Genomic DNA, 17,266 nt, shown 5'->3' with positions numbered 1-17,266 from the left:
CTCATCTCTTTCGACTCCCACTTCGAGCGTTAGAACTATTAACGAAGCACTTTTATACTAATAAAGGACTGGCTTACCTAAAGCCAGTTGAGTAGCACTTGAAATGTTTGGCTCTATGAAACCTGATGTACTTATATGATTCTGTTTTCTTCAAGGTTGTGTCTTCCTGGTCGAATGTACTTATTGTAAGTCGCTTTGGATAAAAGCGTCAGCTAAATGTAATGTAATTTAATGTATCTTGAAAATAAGTTAAAAAAAAACAATTAACATGTCCCATATGGTCTAGCGGTTAGGATTCCTGGTTCTCACCCAGGTGGCCCGGGTTCAACTCCCGGTATGGGAATAGGATAATAATTAGTATAGTTTAGTTTGTCTAAATTATGCAAAACACCACATATTATAGTTTCTCGAAAATATGCAAAAAAACAACAATTAACATGTCCCATATGGTCTATCGGTTAGGATTCCTGGTTCTCACCCAGGTGTTCCGGGTTCAACTCCCGGTATGGGAATAGGATAATTATTAGTATAGTTTAGTTTGTCTGAAATTATGCAAAATACCACATAGTATAGTTTCTCGAAAATATGCGAAAAAACAACAATTAACATGTCCCATATGGTCTAGCCGTCAGGATGGCTGAACACATTGAGGCCACAGCACTGGCGGCACATATCAGACCCGGGCCGGGGGGCGGGGCCACATGACCGGGCCCTTTCAACCCAATAAAGCTTGACAAAAATATCGGGAGTCCGGGGTGGTAATCTGACGCTCGTGCGTAAAAAGTCGCTCAGTCAGTAAGATTACAATTTAAAACAATGTTTGAAAGAAAAGTAACTAAAGAAAAGGTGTAATATTTAAGATTTCGTTTCTACAAAGGGTATAGAAACGAAATATAAATATATATCAGAGATAATAATGATATAAGATGACACAAAGTCCAACAAACCACAAGGACAACGAACACATAGCCTAATAAAATGATTTTCTGACACACCATTCACCATGGACAGCCAGCAGCCACCATGAGAGCAGAGCAGTGTAAAATTGGCACGGCGGCCCATACGTTCACGTACAAGTAGGCTACTGTACAAATTACATTTGAAGTGTACTCACCACTACTTGAAGGGTACTCGGCGAGCCTTGCGCTCCGCGAACTCGTCCACAATCCGCTGTATGTCCAATATCTTGGCTCGGTCACTTTCGATGGACAGCAAGGCCAGTCCACTCAGTCTCTCCTGTCCCATCGTGCTCCTCAAATAGTTTTTGATGAGTTTTAATTTGGAGAAAGAGCGCTCGGCGGTTGCCACGGTGACAGGAAGAGTCAGAAATAAGATGAAGGCTGTGCAAACCTCACTGAATGTAGATGTTATTGCTGGGTTGTAAACAATGAGCATTTTTACCAGATCCGCGACAGATTTTAGTTTTTGTATTTTGTCCCTGAAAAAGGTTCTGAAAGAAAGCAGCTGGCCAGGGAAGCTGGCGGCGATGTCCCGACTGTAGTGCTCTCTAAGCCGCTGGGCAGCTTGGTGTAAATCCTCATCCTTTGCTTGCAGTAGTGTGTTGGGGTGAATTGCCTCAAACATGTTCACAGTTGCATTTAAGCTGGTGAATCTTTGGGACAGTTGCTGGATGATTATATCGAGACATGCATTGAAAACGGTCACCCGAAAGTTGCTCTCTGCGTCAGTGAGGCGGCCGTCTTCAGAAAGTTCATCAAAGTGTCTCTTAACTTTCCTGGCCCTGGTTGTTTCAAACTGTGTTTGACTTCCCCATTTAGTAGCCAGGGCAAGAGTGGCGGACTTCGCCTCATCAAATTGTCCCCGATACTCCACCAAAACACTGATGGCATTTTGCAGTAGAGTAGATGCTTAGAGAATATCCGCGTCTTTTGCTTGCAGTAACTGTGAAGCACAATATGCTTTCCAAAATCTTGGTCTGCATGTTGACCAAAAATAGAAAGCGAAATTTGCTTATGGCATTCTTGAGTGCACTTGCTTCATTGCGCTCATCCTTTTTGTCACTGGTAAGGGATATTTTGACGAGGGCTTTATAATGTCTCCATATCTGTGCCTTAACGCAACAAGCGCATCATGGCGAGATGACCAGCGAGTGGGACATAAGCGTTTTAATGTGATCTGCTCTCTGGCGTCATTAACTCACTGAGCAATGCCCATCGTTTGATACTGTGACCAAAAAAGTTGTAGAGCGTCTCTACAGTGTCATAGAACTGCTTCACTCCAGGGACATTTTTAACAGAGTCGTTGAGTGCTATGTTGAGATTATGAGCAGCGCAATGAACATAGTGAGCAAGGGGCTCCTTCTCGGCTATTCTTGCTTGCACGCCTGAATACACACCACTCATATTAGCCACCCCATCATAGCCCTGTCTGCGACATTTAGACAGATCTAATCCGTTTTTCTCTATAGAACCAAGGATTTTGTTTTCAAGCTCTGAAGCTGATGAACCTTCAGTCACTTCAAAACCCCAAAAGACTTAATTGATCTGTATATCTGTTGCAATATCCATGTCGTTCTTAACAACAGTGATGTAACGGTAAACCTGACTCAACTGGTCTATCTTTGACACATCTTGCGTTGTGTCCATGATGACGGAATAAAATGGGGCTTCGTTTATTTCATCAATGATGTCAGCTTTCACATGTTGAGATAATATGTAAATAATCTCATCTTGAATCTGGTGACTGAGGTATTTCACTGACCCTGCTGATCGGTTGATTAGCTCTTTCAAAACAGGGTCGTAGCGAGCCAATAATTATATTATTGACAAAAAGTTGCCAGCTTTTCCCTGACCTAGAACCTCTCGATGGCCCCTGAATGCCAAGTTGCTTGAAGCTAGAGCGAGAGTTATATTAACAATGCACTCCACGACCTGTCTCCAAAATTGGGCGGCATTACGCACATTCCTCTCCATGTCAGCGTCTATTGTGCCGTTGATTTTCTACTGCTCATATACTACGCATGCACCAAGGTGTATTTGAGTGGATTCATGCCTCTCAATTTGAGTAGAAAGATGTTTCCAGTCTTTTATTCCGTTTACCCATGCATTGTTGTAGAACGGTGCCTTTCGGTTGGCAAAAAGCCAGCAAGGCTCACAGTAGCAGCAGTCACAATTTGGGGAATAGCACATCCAGCTGCGTGGAAATTTCATCCCAACTTTAGTGGTGGAGGTGTAATAGCTTTCTGAAAAGCAACGGTTATCCTTGTCTTTGGGAAATGGACCTTTGGGTTTGCATGGGCCCATTTTAAGGATATATCTTTTGATATTGGCGTCCTCAATGTTTTCAAAATAGTTTGCCCGATCAGTCGGAAAACGCTCCAGAGGATAATTGCAGGACACATCATGATCCGTGGTCTGAGTTTCACCCGTAGGCGTAGCGTGAGGAGGAGACCTGTTGCTGCTTTCATTCCCAGTGTCCGGTACTTCTTCACCTTGCGGCGCAGCAGGTAAGGAGCCGGAGGGGTGCGGCTGGTCAAGCGTCAGGCCCTCCTCTAGACGAGCAGCTAGCAGCTGCTGAGTCGTCCCTATTATTATTATTATTATTATCATCATCACTACAGCCGAGAGACAGAAAAGGAAATAACCTAGGCGGCCGAGCTACACGAAGTAACAACAACCATATGATATCAACATTTACCACAAACTCACATTTTCTTGTTGACAGTGTGTGTCCGTGATTGTAGCCTACCTGTAAATCTGGCTAACCCCCACTAACGTTGTTGGCGGGCTCGGGGATGAAACACGGCTGGCAGTAGCAACAACTTCAGGTTCATCTCCCGCAGGAGGAGGAGTAGGGCGAAAGAAATATCCATCTAGCTTGGACAATTTGACCTTTTGGTACTCCTTTTTATCTTTTTCTTTGCGTTTTGTAGCTCCACTTTTGTGTTTATAACTGCTCATGCTTAGGCAGTGCTCTGTTGAATGACAAGTGATTGATGATGACGTTGACGTTCATTTACGTATGATGTTGATGGACGGCTGTTGATGACGATTTTACCCAAAATACATTTGGAGACAATAGAAGGGTATCACTTGCAATTGTTCATGTTTTAATGTTAAATATGAGTGTGAAAATAGCAGCACAAGTTCAACTCATATTATAGGCTACAATGCTTTATACCTAATATGACCACGAACGTCAGTGCACTCAGTGGCGCGAGGCAGCAGGGCCCGCCGGCGAATATCTCGGGGGCGGAGCCTGCTGCCTCGGCGACGGGCCCCCATTGGGTCCCGACCGTCCCGGGCCCGGGGAGCCCTGCCCCTACAGCCCCCCCTGAAGTCCCGCCCCTGGGCCACAGGCTGAACACGTTGAGGCTACAGGCTGAACACGTTGAGGCCACAGGCTGAACACGCGCGCCAGACATACACACCTGTCGCTGCTGTGTGGAGGAGATTTCGCAACGGAGGAGTCCCGCGGCTGAAGGCCGCCATCCGCTGGGGAGACCTGCACAGCTGTTTTCTGCTTCTGCCGGTGCGGAGGCCTGATCGGGGGATATCGCGGAGAAACCGGAGTGTTGCCACACTGCTGGTTGCCTATTCCTTGCTGCTGTCCGTGGTTTTGTTTCGGGAACTTCGTGGATGCTGTTGTGCTGAACTGGGAAAATGGCAAATGTCGTGTTTCTGCTGTGCCTTTTTTTGACTGTGCTGGACAATGAGAAGATCGTAGTCATCCTGAAAAATCTGCTGGATTCGGGTCTGTTCTGTCGCCGGCAGTGGACATCCCCTGTACAGGTTCGGATGGGTTGCACAAACATTTGCTGGTTGCACTGTCGCGGACATTCATCTCGTCAAATGTCTGTCTTTCTCACTTGCCTGCCACGATGGTCCTTCAGAATTGTTTTTTGAACTCTAATCTCACTTTCGCGAAGTTTTCTGGTGACTCTAAAACAGTTGACAATGTTTGTGTGTTGATTAAGAGGAAAAGGTGCTTGGTATTTGTATTGTTGTTGCTATCGGGGAATGTACAGCCAAATCCGGGTCCACCTAGTACTTTTAGTCAAATAGCTACTCCTGCTGATTTTATTTCTAGATCGGGGTTAGGTTTAATTCATTTAAATGTGCGTAGTCTGTTACCTAAATTAGATTTTGTCCGTATTTGGGCGAGTTCAACTGATGCTGATGTCATTGTCTTATCAGAAACGTGGCTTGATAAATCCATCCTGGCCTCTGACATTTACATAAATGGTTACAATGTATATCGCACTGACCGTCCTAAAAAAGGTGGTGGCGTTGCCATTTATGTGAAAAATAAGTTTTGTGTAACAAATATGGTTTCCAAATCGGTTAGTAAACAACTGGAATTTTTAGCTGTGAATGTCGAAGTCACAAAGGGTCAACAGGTCATGGTGGTGGGTTGCTACAGACCCCCCTCAGCTGTCAAGGACTCCTTATCTTCACTGGCAAAACTGTTATCTCAACTTTCCTACAAGGAAATAGTGCTGCTTGGTGATTTTAATTGGGACTGGTTAACTTCTGTGTCAGAGGACTTTAAAAACCTGTGTACCTCTTTGAACATTACTCAGATTGTAGATAGTCCTACTCGCCCAAACATTAAGTCCCCAAATAAATCCTCCTTAATTGATCTCATTTTAACAAATGTGCCACATAAATACTCATCTGTGGGAGTATTTGCTAATGATGTGAGTGACCACTGTGTTGTAGCCACAATTAGGGACACTAAGATCCAAAAAGTGAAACCACGCATTATCACAAGGAGAGATAAAAAACACTTTGTGGAGCAGGGTTTTTTACACGATCTGTTTGATTTTGATTGGGGTAAGATCAATCTGTGTGCGGATGTAGAAACTGCATGGTCTTATTTGTATCTTGGTTTTATGAAAATTATAGATAAACATGCACCTCTGCGTAAATTCAGAGTGAAGGGTCGAGACAATCCCTGGTTTTCCGCTGAACTGTCCAGTCTCCTTCATGAGAGAAACAATGCCTGGGCTAAGGCTAGGAAATCAGGCTCAGAGGTAGAATGGCTACGCTTTAGGCAGCTAAGAAATAGCTTCACATCACAAATAAAAAGTGCTAAATCATAGTTCTATTTGTCAGTTACCACAGAAAATCTGAATAATCCTAGGAAATTTTGGAAAGCCATAAAATCGATTTCCACTGGTGATATTCCAAATGAGCTACCTCCATGCCTTACCACAGAATCTGGCATTATATCAGTCAGGGCTACTATGCTCAATTGTTTTAATAAGCATTTTGTGTCTTGTGGCTCGCTGTTTGATTCTGTCACTGACTGTGCTTCTGCTTCTGTGAACGCTCCAATCCTTGAACAATGTGGTCTGGAAAACCCTTTCAGTTTTACCCCTTTTACTGTTGGTGTTGTCCATGATGTTTTATCCAAGTTAGATCCTAGGAAACCGGCTGGCCCGGACAACCTAGAACCTTTCTTTTTAAAGATTGCTGTAGATTTGATTGCTCCACCGCTTACTTCTCTTTTTAACCTCTCCCTTAGCACAAATACAATTCCTAAAGTATGGAAGTCTGCTTATGTCTTGCCTTTACTGAAAGGAGGGGAGGCAACTATTTTAAATAACTATAGGCCAATCTCGAAATTGTCAGTTCTGGCTAAAGTGCTTGAACGACTAGTGAGTGAGCAAGTAAAGGACTTTTTATGTATAAATGATATCCTGTCGAAACATCAGTCGGGCTTCAGGAAAAAACATAGCACCATCACTGCCACAATGAAAGTTGTAAATGACATCACTAGTTTTTTAGATAATAAGCAGAGTTGTGCAGCTCTGTTTATTGATCTCTCTAAAGCGTTTGACACCGTTGATCATCGCATTTTAAAACAGAGGCTACTCAGCATTGGCTTGTCCAGCCTTGCAGTGGGGTGGTTTGTGAACTACTTCTCTGAAAGGTCCCAATGTATACACTTTGATGGGCTCACTTCTGAGTGGTTGAGCATTTCTAATGGTGTACCTCAGGGTTCTGTTCTAGGTCCACTTTTATTCTCCATTTATATTAATAGCTTGGGTGATAATGTGGAGGAAGCTACCTTACATTTTTATGCAGATGATACTGTGATGTATTGTGCAGGTACCTCAGTTAAGGAGGCTGTTGTTAAATTACAGACTGTTTTTAACACTGTTCAGACTCGGCTCTCAGCGCTTAAGCTTCTTTTAAATGTGGATAAAACCAAGTTAATGCTCTTTTCAAAAGCTAAAAAGTCACCAGAGCCTGTTTTTAGATATTGTAACCATGCAAGGAAAAAAACTTGAAGTGGTAACCTCTTACAAATACCTTGGTATCTGGCTTGATGACTGTCTTTCTTTTAAACTGCATGTAAATAACCTGCTTAAAAAACTGAGGGTTAGGCTAGGTTTTTTTTATAGAAACAAGTCCTGTTTCTCTCTTGAGGCCAGGAAAAGGCTAGTCACTGTGACCTTTTTACCTGTGCTGGACTATGGTGATCTATTTTATATGAATGCGCCGGCCAATTACCTCACCAAGATAGATGCCGCCTATCATAGTGCACTAAGGTTTGTGACAGACTGTAAGACTTTGACTCATCATTGTACCCTGTATACAAGGGCAGGGTTGCTTTCACTTACTGTACGGCGGCTAAATCACTGGTATCTTTTTATTTATAAAGCAATGTTAGGGAAACTTCCGTCTTACATCTGTTCCCTGATCTCACAGAGTATTGTAAATGGCTACTGCCTGAGATCTAAAGCTGTGGTTGTATTACATGTGCCAACTGCTAGGACTGTATTAGGAAATACAGCTTTTAGATGCGCAGCGCCGCTAGCATGGAACAGTCTACAAAAGGAATGGAAGCTAAGCAGTTTGATTCCATTTCATGTTTTTAAAGCTAGGATAGACGCTATACAATCAGAAAATATTGGTGTCTGTAAATGCTACTAGTATACAAACTGTAGTATCATATAATGTCCTTTGTTTTCTGTCATGTTTGTATTAATGTTTGGAACTAATTGAAGCAGGTCACCATTGTAAAAGAGGTCTATGATCTCAATGGGTTTTATCTGTATAAATAAAGGTTTTGAATTGAATTGAATTGAATTCCTGGTTCTCACTCATGTGGCCCGGGATCAACTCCAGGTATGGGAATAGGATAATAATTAGTATAGTTTAGTTTGACTAAATTATGCAAAATACCACATAGTATAGTTTCTCAAAAATATACAAAAAAACAACAATTAACATGTCCCATATGGTCTAGCCGTCAGGATTCCTGGTTCTCACCCATGTGGCCCGGCATCAACTCCAGGTATGGGAATAGGATTTTTATTAGATTAGTTTAGTTTGTCAAAAATATGCAAAAACGATATATTTTGGTATCTCGAAAATATGTAAAAAAAAAACAATTAACATGTCCCATATGGTCTAGTGGTTAGGATTCCTGGTTCTCACCCAGGTGGCCCGGGTTCAACTCCCGGAATAGGATAATAATTACTATAGTTTAGTTTCTCAAAAATATGCAAAAAAACAACAATTAACATGTCCCATATGTGACCTGCTCTATCGAAATCAGTCGCATTGACCCGAAGACACATTTTGAGTTGTATACACTGTTGGAATAGGAGATTCCTAGCTTTCTAATGATATCAGGATTGTTTTTGTTCTCCTAATATTAAGCGAAATATGTCACATTATATAATGACTGTCACCGAGTCATCATTTTGAGAAAAAGGCCTTCAAAGTTTCCTCTTCTCTGGAATCCATCGATCTGATTGATTATTAGTGGAGCAAATGATCAAAATACTACAGAGGGGAGATATTTTCGTTTGGAGGGGAAGCTCGCGAGTGTGTGTGTATACGTGTGTGTGTTTGTGTAATTTTCCGTTTGTGTGTATTGTGTTTGTTTCCCGGGTAAAACCCTCACGAGAAACACCGGCGGCTGTTATGCCTGCTGTGACGTTAAGTTACTCCGTTCTCCGCTTGTAATTATGCCGAAGCTTCAAAATGGTATTTATCATCTGAATTTGCCGAAACAAGTTTAATATTCTGAAAGCCAAGACTTTGTTTAATTGAAATCAGATGAAAACAAACTGTAACGGACCCTGCCGTGTTATCTATGATTACTATACACCTTACATTCATAATGTCAGCCGGAGGGAGGGGGGCGGCGCTGCGGAAGAGCAGATTGCGAGTGAGAGGTGCCTGTCTTTGTCCCTTTACAAGCTTCAAACATGTATTTATTGTGTGATTTTGGAAATAAATGTTTCATATTCTGAAAGCCAAGACTTTGTTTGTTTAAAATCAAATAAAACACCCGAACCCCGAAAAAATTGTTTTTTACGTAAATCCACGTTTATTTTGAAATGAGCCGTTGCGACTTCCGACTGATTTCGATAGAGTGGGTCACATATGGTCTAGCGCAGGCATCCTCAAACTACGGACTCCGGTCCGGATCCGGACCGAACCACCACTGTCTCCGGACTCTGAGCAAATTATACTTTTCATATGTATTATCTCTCTGTATTATATGTGAGACATCGCCACAACGCATTCGCAACGAGTCAAAATTCTCCGCTATGTCCACTGCAAACAGCGCTCTGCATGTCTGACTGTTCCACTGTGTTCCACCTGTGTGTGTCAACGCTTTGGTCCAATCACATTCAGCATCCAGTCAGCGTTTTTTTCCCCCAAACAATCTGCGAATCAGAGGCACAGTAGGGCGGGTCTTCGCGGAATGCGGGTGGGAAAAATGTGTGTGTCTCTTTCAACCTGTCTAAGTCAGAGCGAGAATTTAAAATAAATAAATTCAGAGCGAGAGTTAACAGCTCATCTAGTTCCATCTGTACTGTAGCTAGTAGCCTAGTTTCACCTACCGGGGTGGCAACTGACACCCCAGCTGCCACCCCAGTTGGCAGCTTTGTTTTGAAAGAAAAGTTGTGGCTCATCGGACATTTATGAGAGAAAGTCTCTAATGTCCGAGTGCAATTGAATGCAGCACAAGATGCACGTCATGTAACCCCTCCCCCGGTCCTGGCGCGAGCGTGGACATACGATTGGCGGCGATTTCATTTTGAACTGGACGGCGCAAAACGAGAAGCATTCGGACCCAAGCACTGAAGGAATGAGGTATTTGCGGTCTACAATGACAGAGAAGAGACTGTCAGTTTGGCTGTACTCAGCATTGAATCAAAACGCATCTAGAAGCTGTTGATCTTAATACGTTTGTGAGGCGTTTCGCTGAACAAGATGGTAATCGCCGCATTCAGCTGTAATAGACATGTCAACTTGATGCTCTGCTCACGGATGAGCATACACAACTATTAAGATGATGACCTTACGTGTGTAAATATATTTTTTCTTTGAGGGGGTCTGCCCCCAAAAAACTGTTTTAAGTCCTGAGAAAGTCAAATAAGACGGTGTGTAAAACTACACTGCCCAGGCAAAAAAAAGTAACCACTTTGATTGAACTAGGCCAGTAGGTAAGGACTTTCCACTGGATAATAACTGAAGTATAAAATAATGCATGACTGAAGTGATGGAGACCATGTTGAAGGCAAACAAAAAGAGGAAATAACAGGTAAAATCAAGCAAATCCCCCTCTCAGATTCCACAGCAACCAGAAGAACATAAATACTGGCTGGTGATTTGATTCATCAGCTTTGTGATGGAATAAAAAATGCACAGTGCATTTCCTTAGCTGTGGGTGAGTCCACTGACACCACTGACAATGCTCAGTTGCTGGTGTTTGTGAGTTTTTATGATGAGGTAAAGGGGGAGTTTGTTGAAGATGTGTTGGGCCTGACGAACCTCAGTGGACACACAAGGGGGAATACATTTATAAAGCAATAATGGGAATGCTGAATGAAAGAGGGTGCAGCTGCCTTTATTCATAACTGTGCAGCTCTTACACTGCGACTCTGAGGGGTCAAGCACAGACACAATAACAATGAAAACTGCTGCATACAGATTATTTTTGTTTTTGCAACCTCGTGTTAAGAATCTTGTTGTAATTGTTTAAAAGTTTGAATGACCGTGATAAACGGACCTTTGTCTTATTGAAACATTTATTTTGGACCTTTAAGATTTGTATTTGAGTACCCCTGGTCTAGCGGTTAGGATTCCTGGTTTTCACCTAGGTGGCCCGGGTTCAACTCCCGGTATGGGAATAGGATAATTATTAGTATAGTTTAGTTTGTCTAAAATATGCAAAAACGATATATTTTGGTATCTTGAAAATAAGTTTAAAAAAAACAATTAACATGTCCCATATGGTCTAGCGGTTAGGATTCCTGGTTCTCACCCAGGTGGCCCGGGTTCAACTCCCGGTATGGGAATAGGATAATAATTAGTATAGTTTAGTTTGTCTAAATTATGCAAAACACCACATATTATAGTTTCTGGAAAATATGCAAAAAAACAACAATTAACATGTACCATATGGTCTATCGGTTAGGATTCCTGGTTCTCACCCAGGTGGCCCGGGTTCAACTCCCGGTATGGGTATAGGATATTTATTAGTTTGTCGAAAATATGCAAAAACGACATATTTTGGTATCTCGAAAATATGCAAAAAAATAACAATTAACGAAGCAGGATTTTCGCTTAGCCGGCTAACTTCATGGAAAACTCCGGTTTTCCGGTCCTACGAAGCTGGTTCTTTTTTTAGCGGGCTAGATCTCCATGGTAACTTATGCTGTGCGGCTAACCTGCTCCGGAGCAGGTTAGGTTGCAGGCTAAGAGATCAACTCAGTGAAAGCACCGCCTGCTGACCAATCAGAGCTCAGTGTGCGGAGTTTAAAGCAATCAAGTCATATTACAGAAGAAAGGAAATACAGAAAAACTGCCGTTGCAGGAAAGACGGCCGGCAAAAATCACTGACTGTGTGAATGTGAAAATGAATAGAATATCACCTCCCATCTTCAGAGCAATCTGACTATTAGCGTTAAGAAAGCTTACTTAAATTATATCTTCCACAACATAAGTACACTGAGTGCAGACGTCGATGTGTCCCATTATCATTCATATCATATCATATCACTTCATAATGTATTGTGCTGTCCCCGGTATATGTAGTGTATATATCTTAACAGCCAGATAAACTCCCTCCGTACACCAAGACTCTGAAGACGTGAATCCTTTGCCCACAGGTTTAATGATATAAGGAAGGTGTGAAACTAAAAATAAACAAGACAAAATATAATCAATTCTATGATCATTTCTACATACACAAATATGCACAATGTATCAACACAGCTTTAACATTAATTGAATTGCCTTGTTATATTTACTGTAAGCTTTTTAATGTATTTATTGTAATTCTAGAACTTAAACAGTTATAAATGGCATCATATTTTAAACATATAATCAGCCATTTGTACATTTAACTCTCATTGCATTAGCCTTGTACAATATTGAGACAACTCGGAAGATCTCCAGCATTAAACACCACAGAATACAATATTTCCTAAAAATAATCATCTGTAATTGTTAATAACACAAACATAAACAATACTTACATACGATGCGATCAAAGGCATTAAGACGTATGCAGATGTAGCTGGATTTCTAACAAACAATAACACATTGTTCACAGAGCCATGTGTTGCCTATTTCCTCTCTAATGATCACCTGACACACCCATCTGATGATGTCATCCTGATTCTTAAAGGGACCACGACTAGGCACAATAGGCACACAAAGAATAGCCCAGAAAATGCAAACAAGAGTAAACTTAGCTGTAACAGAACACTCCCCGTCTGGCGTGATACACGTCACCCAAATCTAGAACACTTCCATTACCTAGCCATCTGGGGGGAGAAGAGGCACCATCTCTGCAACAGGCCTAAGAAAGAGCGAAGTCCCTCCTGGTTTGATGACCTTCACCTCGACCTGATGCAACTTCCCGTTTTTGTTAGGAAAAGTCTGTGTTGTCAGTCGAAGAGGCCATTAATATCTTGGTATTTGATTTGACTGCCACTTCTTGTATGTTTGAATGATTATATCTGCGGCCTGATTGGATTCCTCAACAGTGAATTCTGCCTCGCAGCAATGCCAGCCCTTACGATAGCTGTTCTTTTTTGGGGTTGCCTTGAACACACATGCGATGTGCAAGAGGTGAGTAATAGGAGTGAGTGACTCCCATAAAGAGGACTTGGTAGATCGCTGGGAACCAAGCTGCTTGTGAGCTGTTGCAGTACTCAAAGTAGACACTTGAAGCCGGATATCTGGGTCTGGACTCGGATCCACAAGATCATAGGTGCTCTCAGAGATACTTGGCTTTGGCTTGGACAGAAACTTGGGTCCAGTCAGCCAGTTAGTGTCTTTTAAATGACCTGGAGCCACCAAACGTGTTGCATGATCTGTGGGGTTCTGATCTGTCGGCACAAAAGGCAAATGGTCCAGATTGGGCACAGTACTTCCAAGGTGGTCAGCATCACAGGAGGTTTTCCCATCTGAATCCTGAGTGACTTGGAGAATAGGACACTCTAGTTCTGTGGTTTTCGTGTAGAAGCTGTTGATCGTCAATGGTTTGTTGACGCTTTCTAGACAAACATTGCCTACAATGACCCACCCCAGATCTAACTTTTGAGCATAAGGCTGGTTGTGTGAGCCATTTATCTGTTTGCGAACCTTATGAACTCTGATAACGTCCCGACCCAGGAGAAGCATGATAGGGGCTTGTGGCTCAATGTCTGGGATGAGGTGCGCCACTGACTTGAGGTGTGCATGATTGAGAGCCACATCAGGGGTTGGGATCTCATTTCTGTTGTTAGGAATGTCATTGCATTCTATGAGGCTGGGTAATGGGATGTGGACAGTTCCATCCAGAGACTCAACTTCATAGCCACTGGCTCTTCTTCCTGCTGATTCCTTCACTCCAGCACATGTTCTCAATGTGTAAGGAGCACTCGGACTTTGGTCACTGAACATTTCAAAGAACTGTGAACGAACTAATGATCTGTTGCTCTGTTCGTCCAAAATTGCATACAGTTTAATTGCTTTGTCTTTGTGGCCTGATGGATATACATTTACAAGACATATTTTGGAGCAGGATCTACCTGCCAGATCTCCGCCACAGACGTTTGTGCATTTGGTGGTGACATGAGGAGGAGGTGAAGTTTTCTCCTCCTCCCCGCCATGCTCTGGAGGAGGGACCACCTCCTCCATCCAGGGTGCTGGTCCAGGGTGAAGTGCTGTATGGTGTCTTTCACTTTTGCATTCAAAACATTGAATTTTCATTTTACAGTTATTCGCGAAATGTGATGACGAAGAACAGCATCTGAAGCACACATTATTCTCTTTTAGGAATGCCTTACGCTCATCAATGGGCTTTGCTCGGAATGTACCACATTTGCGGAGTGGATGTGGCTTTTCATGTATCGGACACATTTTATCAAAGTCCTCAGATCTCTTTGGGGGCTCACCGGTTTCAGTAACGACTCTGGGGAAGATCTCTGTTTTGTGGACAGAGACCTCCCGATATTTGTTTGGTTTCCAACCTGTCTTATCATTCTGTTTAGCTGTGTCTGTGTGGGAGGCGAAGTTGAAGCTCGGATCATTCCTCATGATAGCCTCCTGGCTGACAAAGTTCACGAAGAAGTCAAAGGGTGGATAGTGGACAAGATTTTGCCGCTTGTAGGATGCACCGACTGATGCCCACTTTTCCTGCAGACCGAATGGAAGCTTCTGAACTATTGGGTTGACGCCTCTGGCTGTGTCGAGGAAGGAGAGACCAGGAAAGTATCCTTCTGCTTTGGCAGATTGAAGTTCCATTAATAGATCACTTAACTTTGTCAGTTTGAAATAATCTTGATTTGTTATTTTAGGAAAGGTGTCAATGCGTTTGAACAGAGCGTCTTCAATGACTTCTGGTGAGCCATATGTTCGCTCGAGTCTGTCCCATGTCATTGCTAATCCTGCTTCAGGGTGATTTATGTGTATTGCTCTTATCTGTTCAACATGTTGTCTTGCCTCGTTACCAAGCCACCTGTGCAGAAGATCCATCTCCTCACTTGGTGTCAGGTTTAAACCCCGGGTTGCGGTCTGGAAAGACCGTTTCCATGCTCTGTAATTCTGAGGTTTTTCATTGAATTGAAGCAAACCTGTAGCAACAAGCTCGTGCCGTGCAAAATATCTCACAAAGTCATTCAGGTTTGAGTCGTTGTGATTGTAATTTGGAGACATAGGATGGGGCGATGAGGAAGGATTACCACTATGGTTTTGAGGCCTGTAATACTGTCCAGGAGTACAACGGTTGTTCTCAAACTTTACATTGCGTGAACCACGACCACACTCGTCTCCGTTGATGCCAGGCTGCTGTGAGGTAAGATGAGGTGATTGGGATCCAGAATTGGTTTGATGGAGAATGAAAGGTTTGGCTTCTGGTTTGAGCTGTGAATGTGAAATGCTGTCGCCAGGACTTGGCTTTGTATTTGCTGGTACATAATGATCACTTAGTTGAGGTTTAGCCTCCGTTATTTTGGCTTGGTCAGCAACATATTGCTGTGTGCGTAATGCTGCTTCCAATGATCCAGAGCTTAAACAGTTTTTACTCCTTTCTTTCTCAATGTCTAAATCCTCAGCAGCTTCAAATACTTCTGCTTCAGCTATAGCCGCAGCTGTCTCTTTCTGTATGTTGAGCATTTCCATAGATGCTTCCAATTTAGCTTTATCCAGCCTTAGATTAACTTCCTCTTCGGCGTAGGAAAGACGTGCTTTAGTATGGAAGCAAACAAGAGACAGAAGTATTTGAATTTTATTAGACACCGAATTTATAGCATTGAAAATAATTACTTTGAAAATCATGAATCTGAATTTGTTTTGCTCCGAATTTATCTATGTGAAATAAAAATGTAAAAATTCAAGTTAAAAAAATTCGAATGTTCAAATTCAGATCCCAAAAATTCAAGTGAAAAAAAATTCGACATCAAATATTTCGGTGTTTAAAATTCGATGTAAAAAAATTCGGTGTGTAAAATTCGACGTCAAAAATTGCGATGCAGCCTCATCCGGGCTACTCAGACAGGATACGCAATCGAGCCCTAATGCAATCAAACCGACTTCTGGCCTATCAGAGCCAAGCGGCAAACCCCGGGACAGTGCGGTGAAGCCCAATGCTGCAAACTGTAGGCGATGGATGCAGATGGGAGCAATTCCCGTAGACCCTTTGTTAAAATGTCCAACTTAACATCAGAAAATGAACATTCTAGCCTGGATCTACACAAACATATTCTGTATATAGTTAGATTCCCCCTTCATGACAACGGGGACTGCTGCTCCTAGCTCCTCTCTGCTAGCTCCGTTAGCTCCGTGATGCTACAGCGGCTCAGCTCTTGAGGAGAACACTACTTGAACTCGGCCATGTTTGTTGTGTTGGTTCCTGGTGGACTATTCGTCATGCAAATATAGGATTTATCTGCGGTTGAAACAGACCGTCCATGAATGCAGTTTCTTCGGTAAGTCAACCCTGCGTACTTTATGTTATGTTACTGGTGTTTTTATTAAGCTAACGTTAATGAATGTTTAGAGTTGGGGTAGCATTTGAGCAATCGTAGCTCCATCTGTGCTAACGATGCTATGCGTAGCATCCAAGAGTGTAAAACATTAAGTGGGATGCTACTGTATACCAAAAGGCTTCTGTGCGAGGTTGCTAAAATAAGGTCATCCTTGTACGTTAGATAGTTAGTTTGCTATTTAGGTTACTGTATGCATTGTTAAGGTTCATTTAAATCCGCTATGCTCTACTATAGCATAAAATAGACTAGCTAACGTCAACGTATTGTTGAAGAGAGGCTTAGTGTATATTAAATCAACCTCACAATGAAATATGTGTATCTTTAAAATATGAACGTCACATTTCAAGATAATAACGCTCCCTTAGATATTGTAATATGGTTTGTTGAACTGGAGTTATTTATTGCAGCTAACCGCCTATCCGACGAACGACCCAAACATTGTTGTTTTTAATATTATTACCAATGCCTCTTTTAATTGTGTTATCCTTACACTTGAGAAACAGCCTTATCGTGGCTGTACAACGGAACATGTAACTTAATTCCTGCATTTAAGGACGATGAATAGCGTAGTAGTCAATGCTTTAGTGACAAGGAAATGATTTGTTTAAATATTATATATGACGTTATCTGTGACTTCAGTGGAAATGAAGCTTATCCATTGCATTGCATTTGTTCAATAGGTTTGTGTCTTACCCTTACGTGTGTGATACATATGAATATGGCATATGAAAACAAATTAATTTGACTGACTCATGAAAACCTCATCCAAAGTAACAGTCAAATAAAAAGGAC

The 17,266-nt window shown here is 42.2% G+C and overlaps 1 protein-coding gene and 2 non-coding genes across 3 annotated transcripts; 2 read left to right on the top strand and 1 right to left on the bottom strand.

Annotated features, from left to right (window-relative positions):
- Positions 1–271: 271 nt before the first annotated feature.
- trnae-cuc lies at positions 272–343 on the top strand. Its single transcript has one exon. It is a non-coding gene; the product is annotated as a tRNA-Glu (tRNA).
- Positions 344–11,221: 10,878 nt separating this feature from the next.
- trnae-cuc lies at positions 11,222–11,293 on the top strand. Its single transcript has one exon. It is a non-coding gene; the product is annotated as a tRNA-Glu (tRNA).
- A 716-nt stretch (positions 11,294–12,009) lies between these two features.
- LOC117538967 lies at positions 12,010–15,686 on the bottom strand. Its single transcript, XM_034204985.1, has 2 exons — positions 12,476–15,686; positions 12,010–12,133 (listed from the first exon to the last, which is right to left on the bottom strand). Exon 1 carries the CDS (start codon positions 15,606–15,608, stop codon positions 12,906–12,908), a length of 2,703 nt encoding a protein of 900 aa, XP_034060876.1. The 5' UTR covers positions 15,609–15,686; the 3' UTR covers positions 12,010–12,133; positions 12,476–12,905.
- Positions 15,687–17,266: the final 1,580 nt, after the last annotated feature.

Source organism: Gymnodraco acuticeps, unplaced genomic scaffold, assembly GCF_902827175.1.
Source record: "Gymnodraco acuticeps unplaced genomic scaffold, fGymAcu1.1, whole genome shotgun sequence".
Classification (NCBI taxonomy): Eukaryota; Metazoa; Chordata; class Actinopteri; order Perciformes; family Bathydraconidae; genus Gymnodraco; species Gymnodraco acuticeps.
The sequence above is the reverse complement of the archived record's forward strand: the minus strand, read 5'-3'. Positions and strand labels throughout refer to the sequence as shown.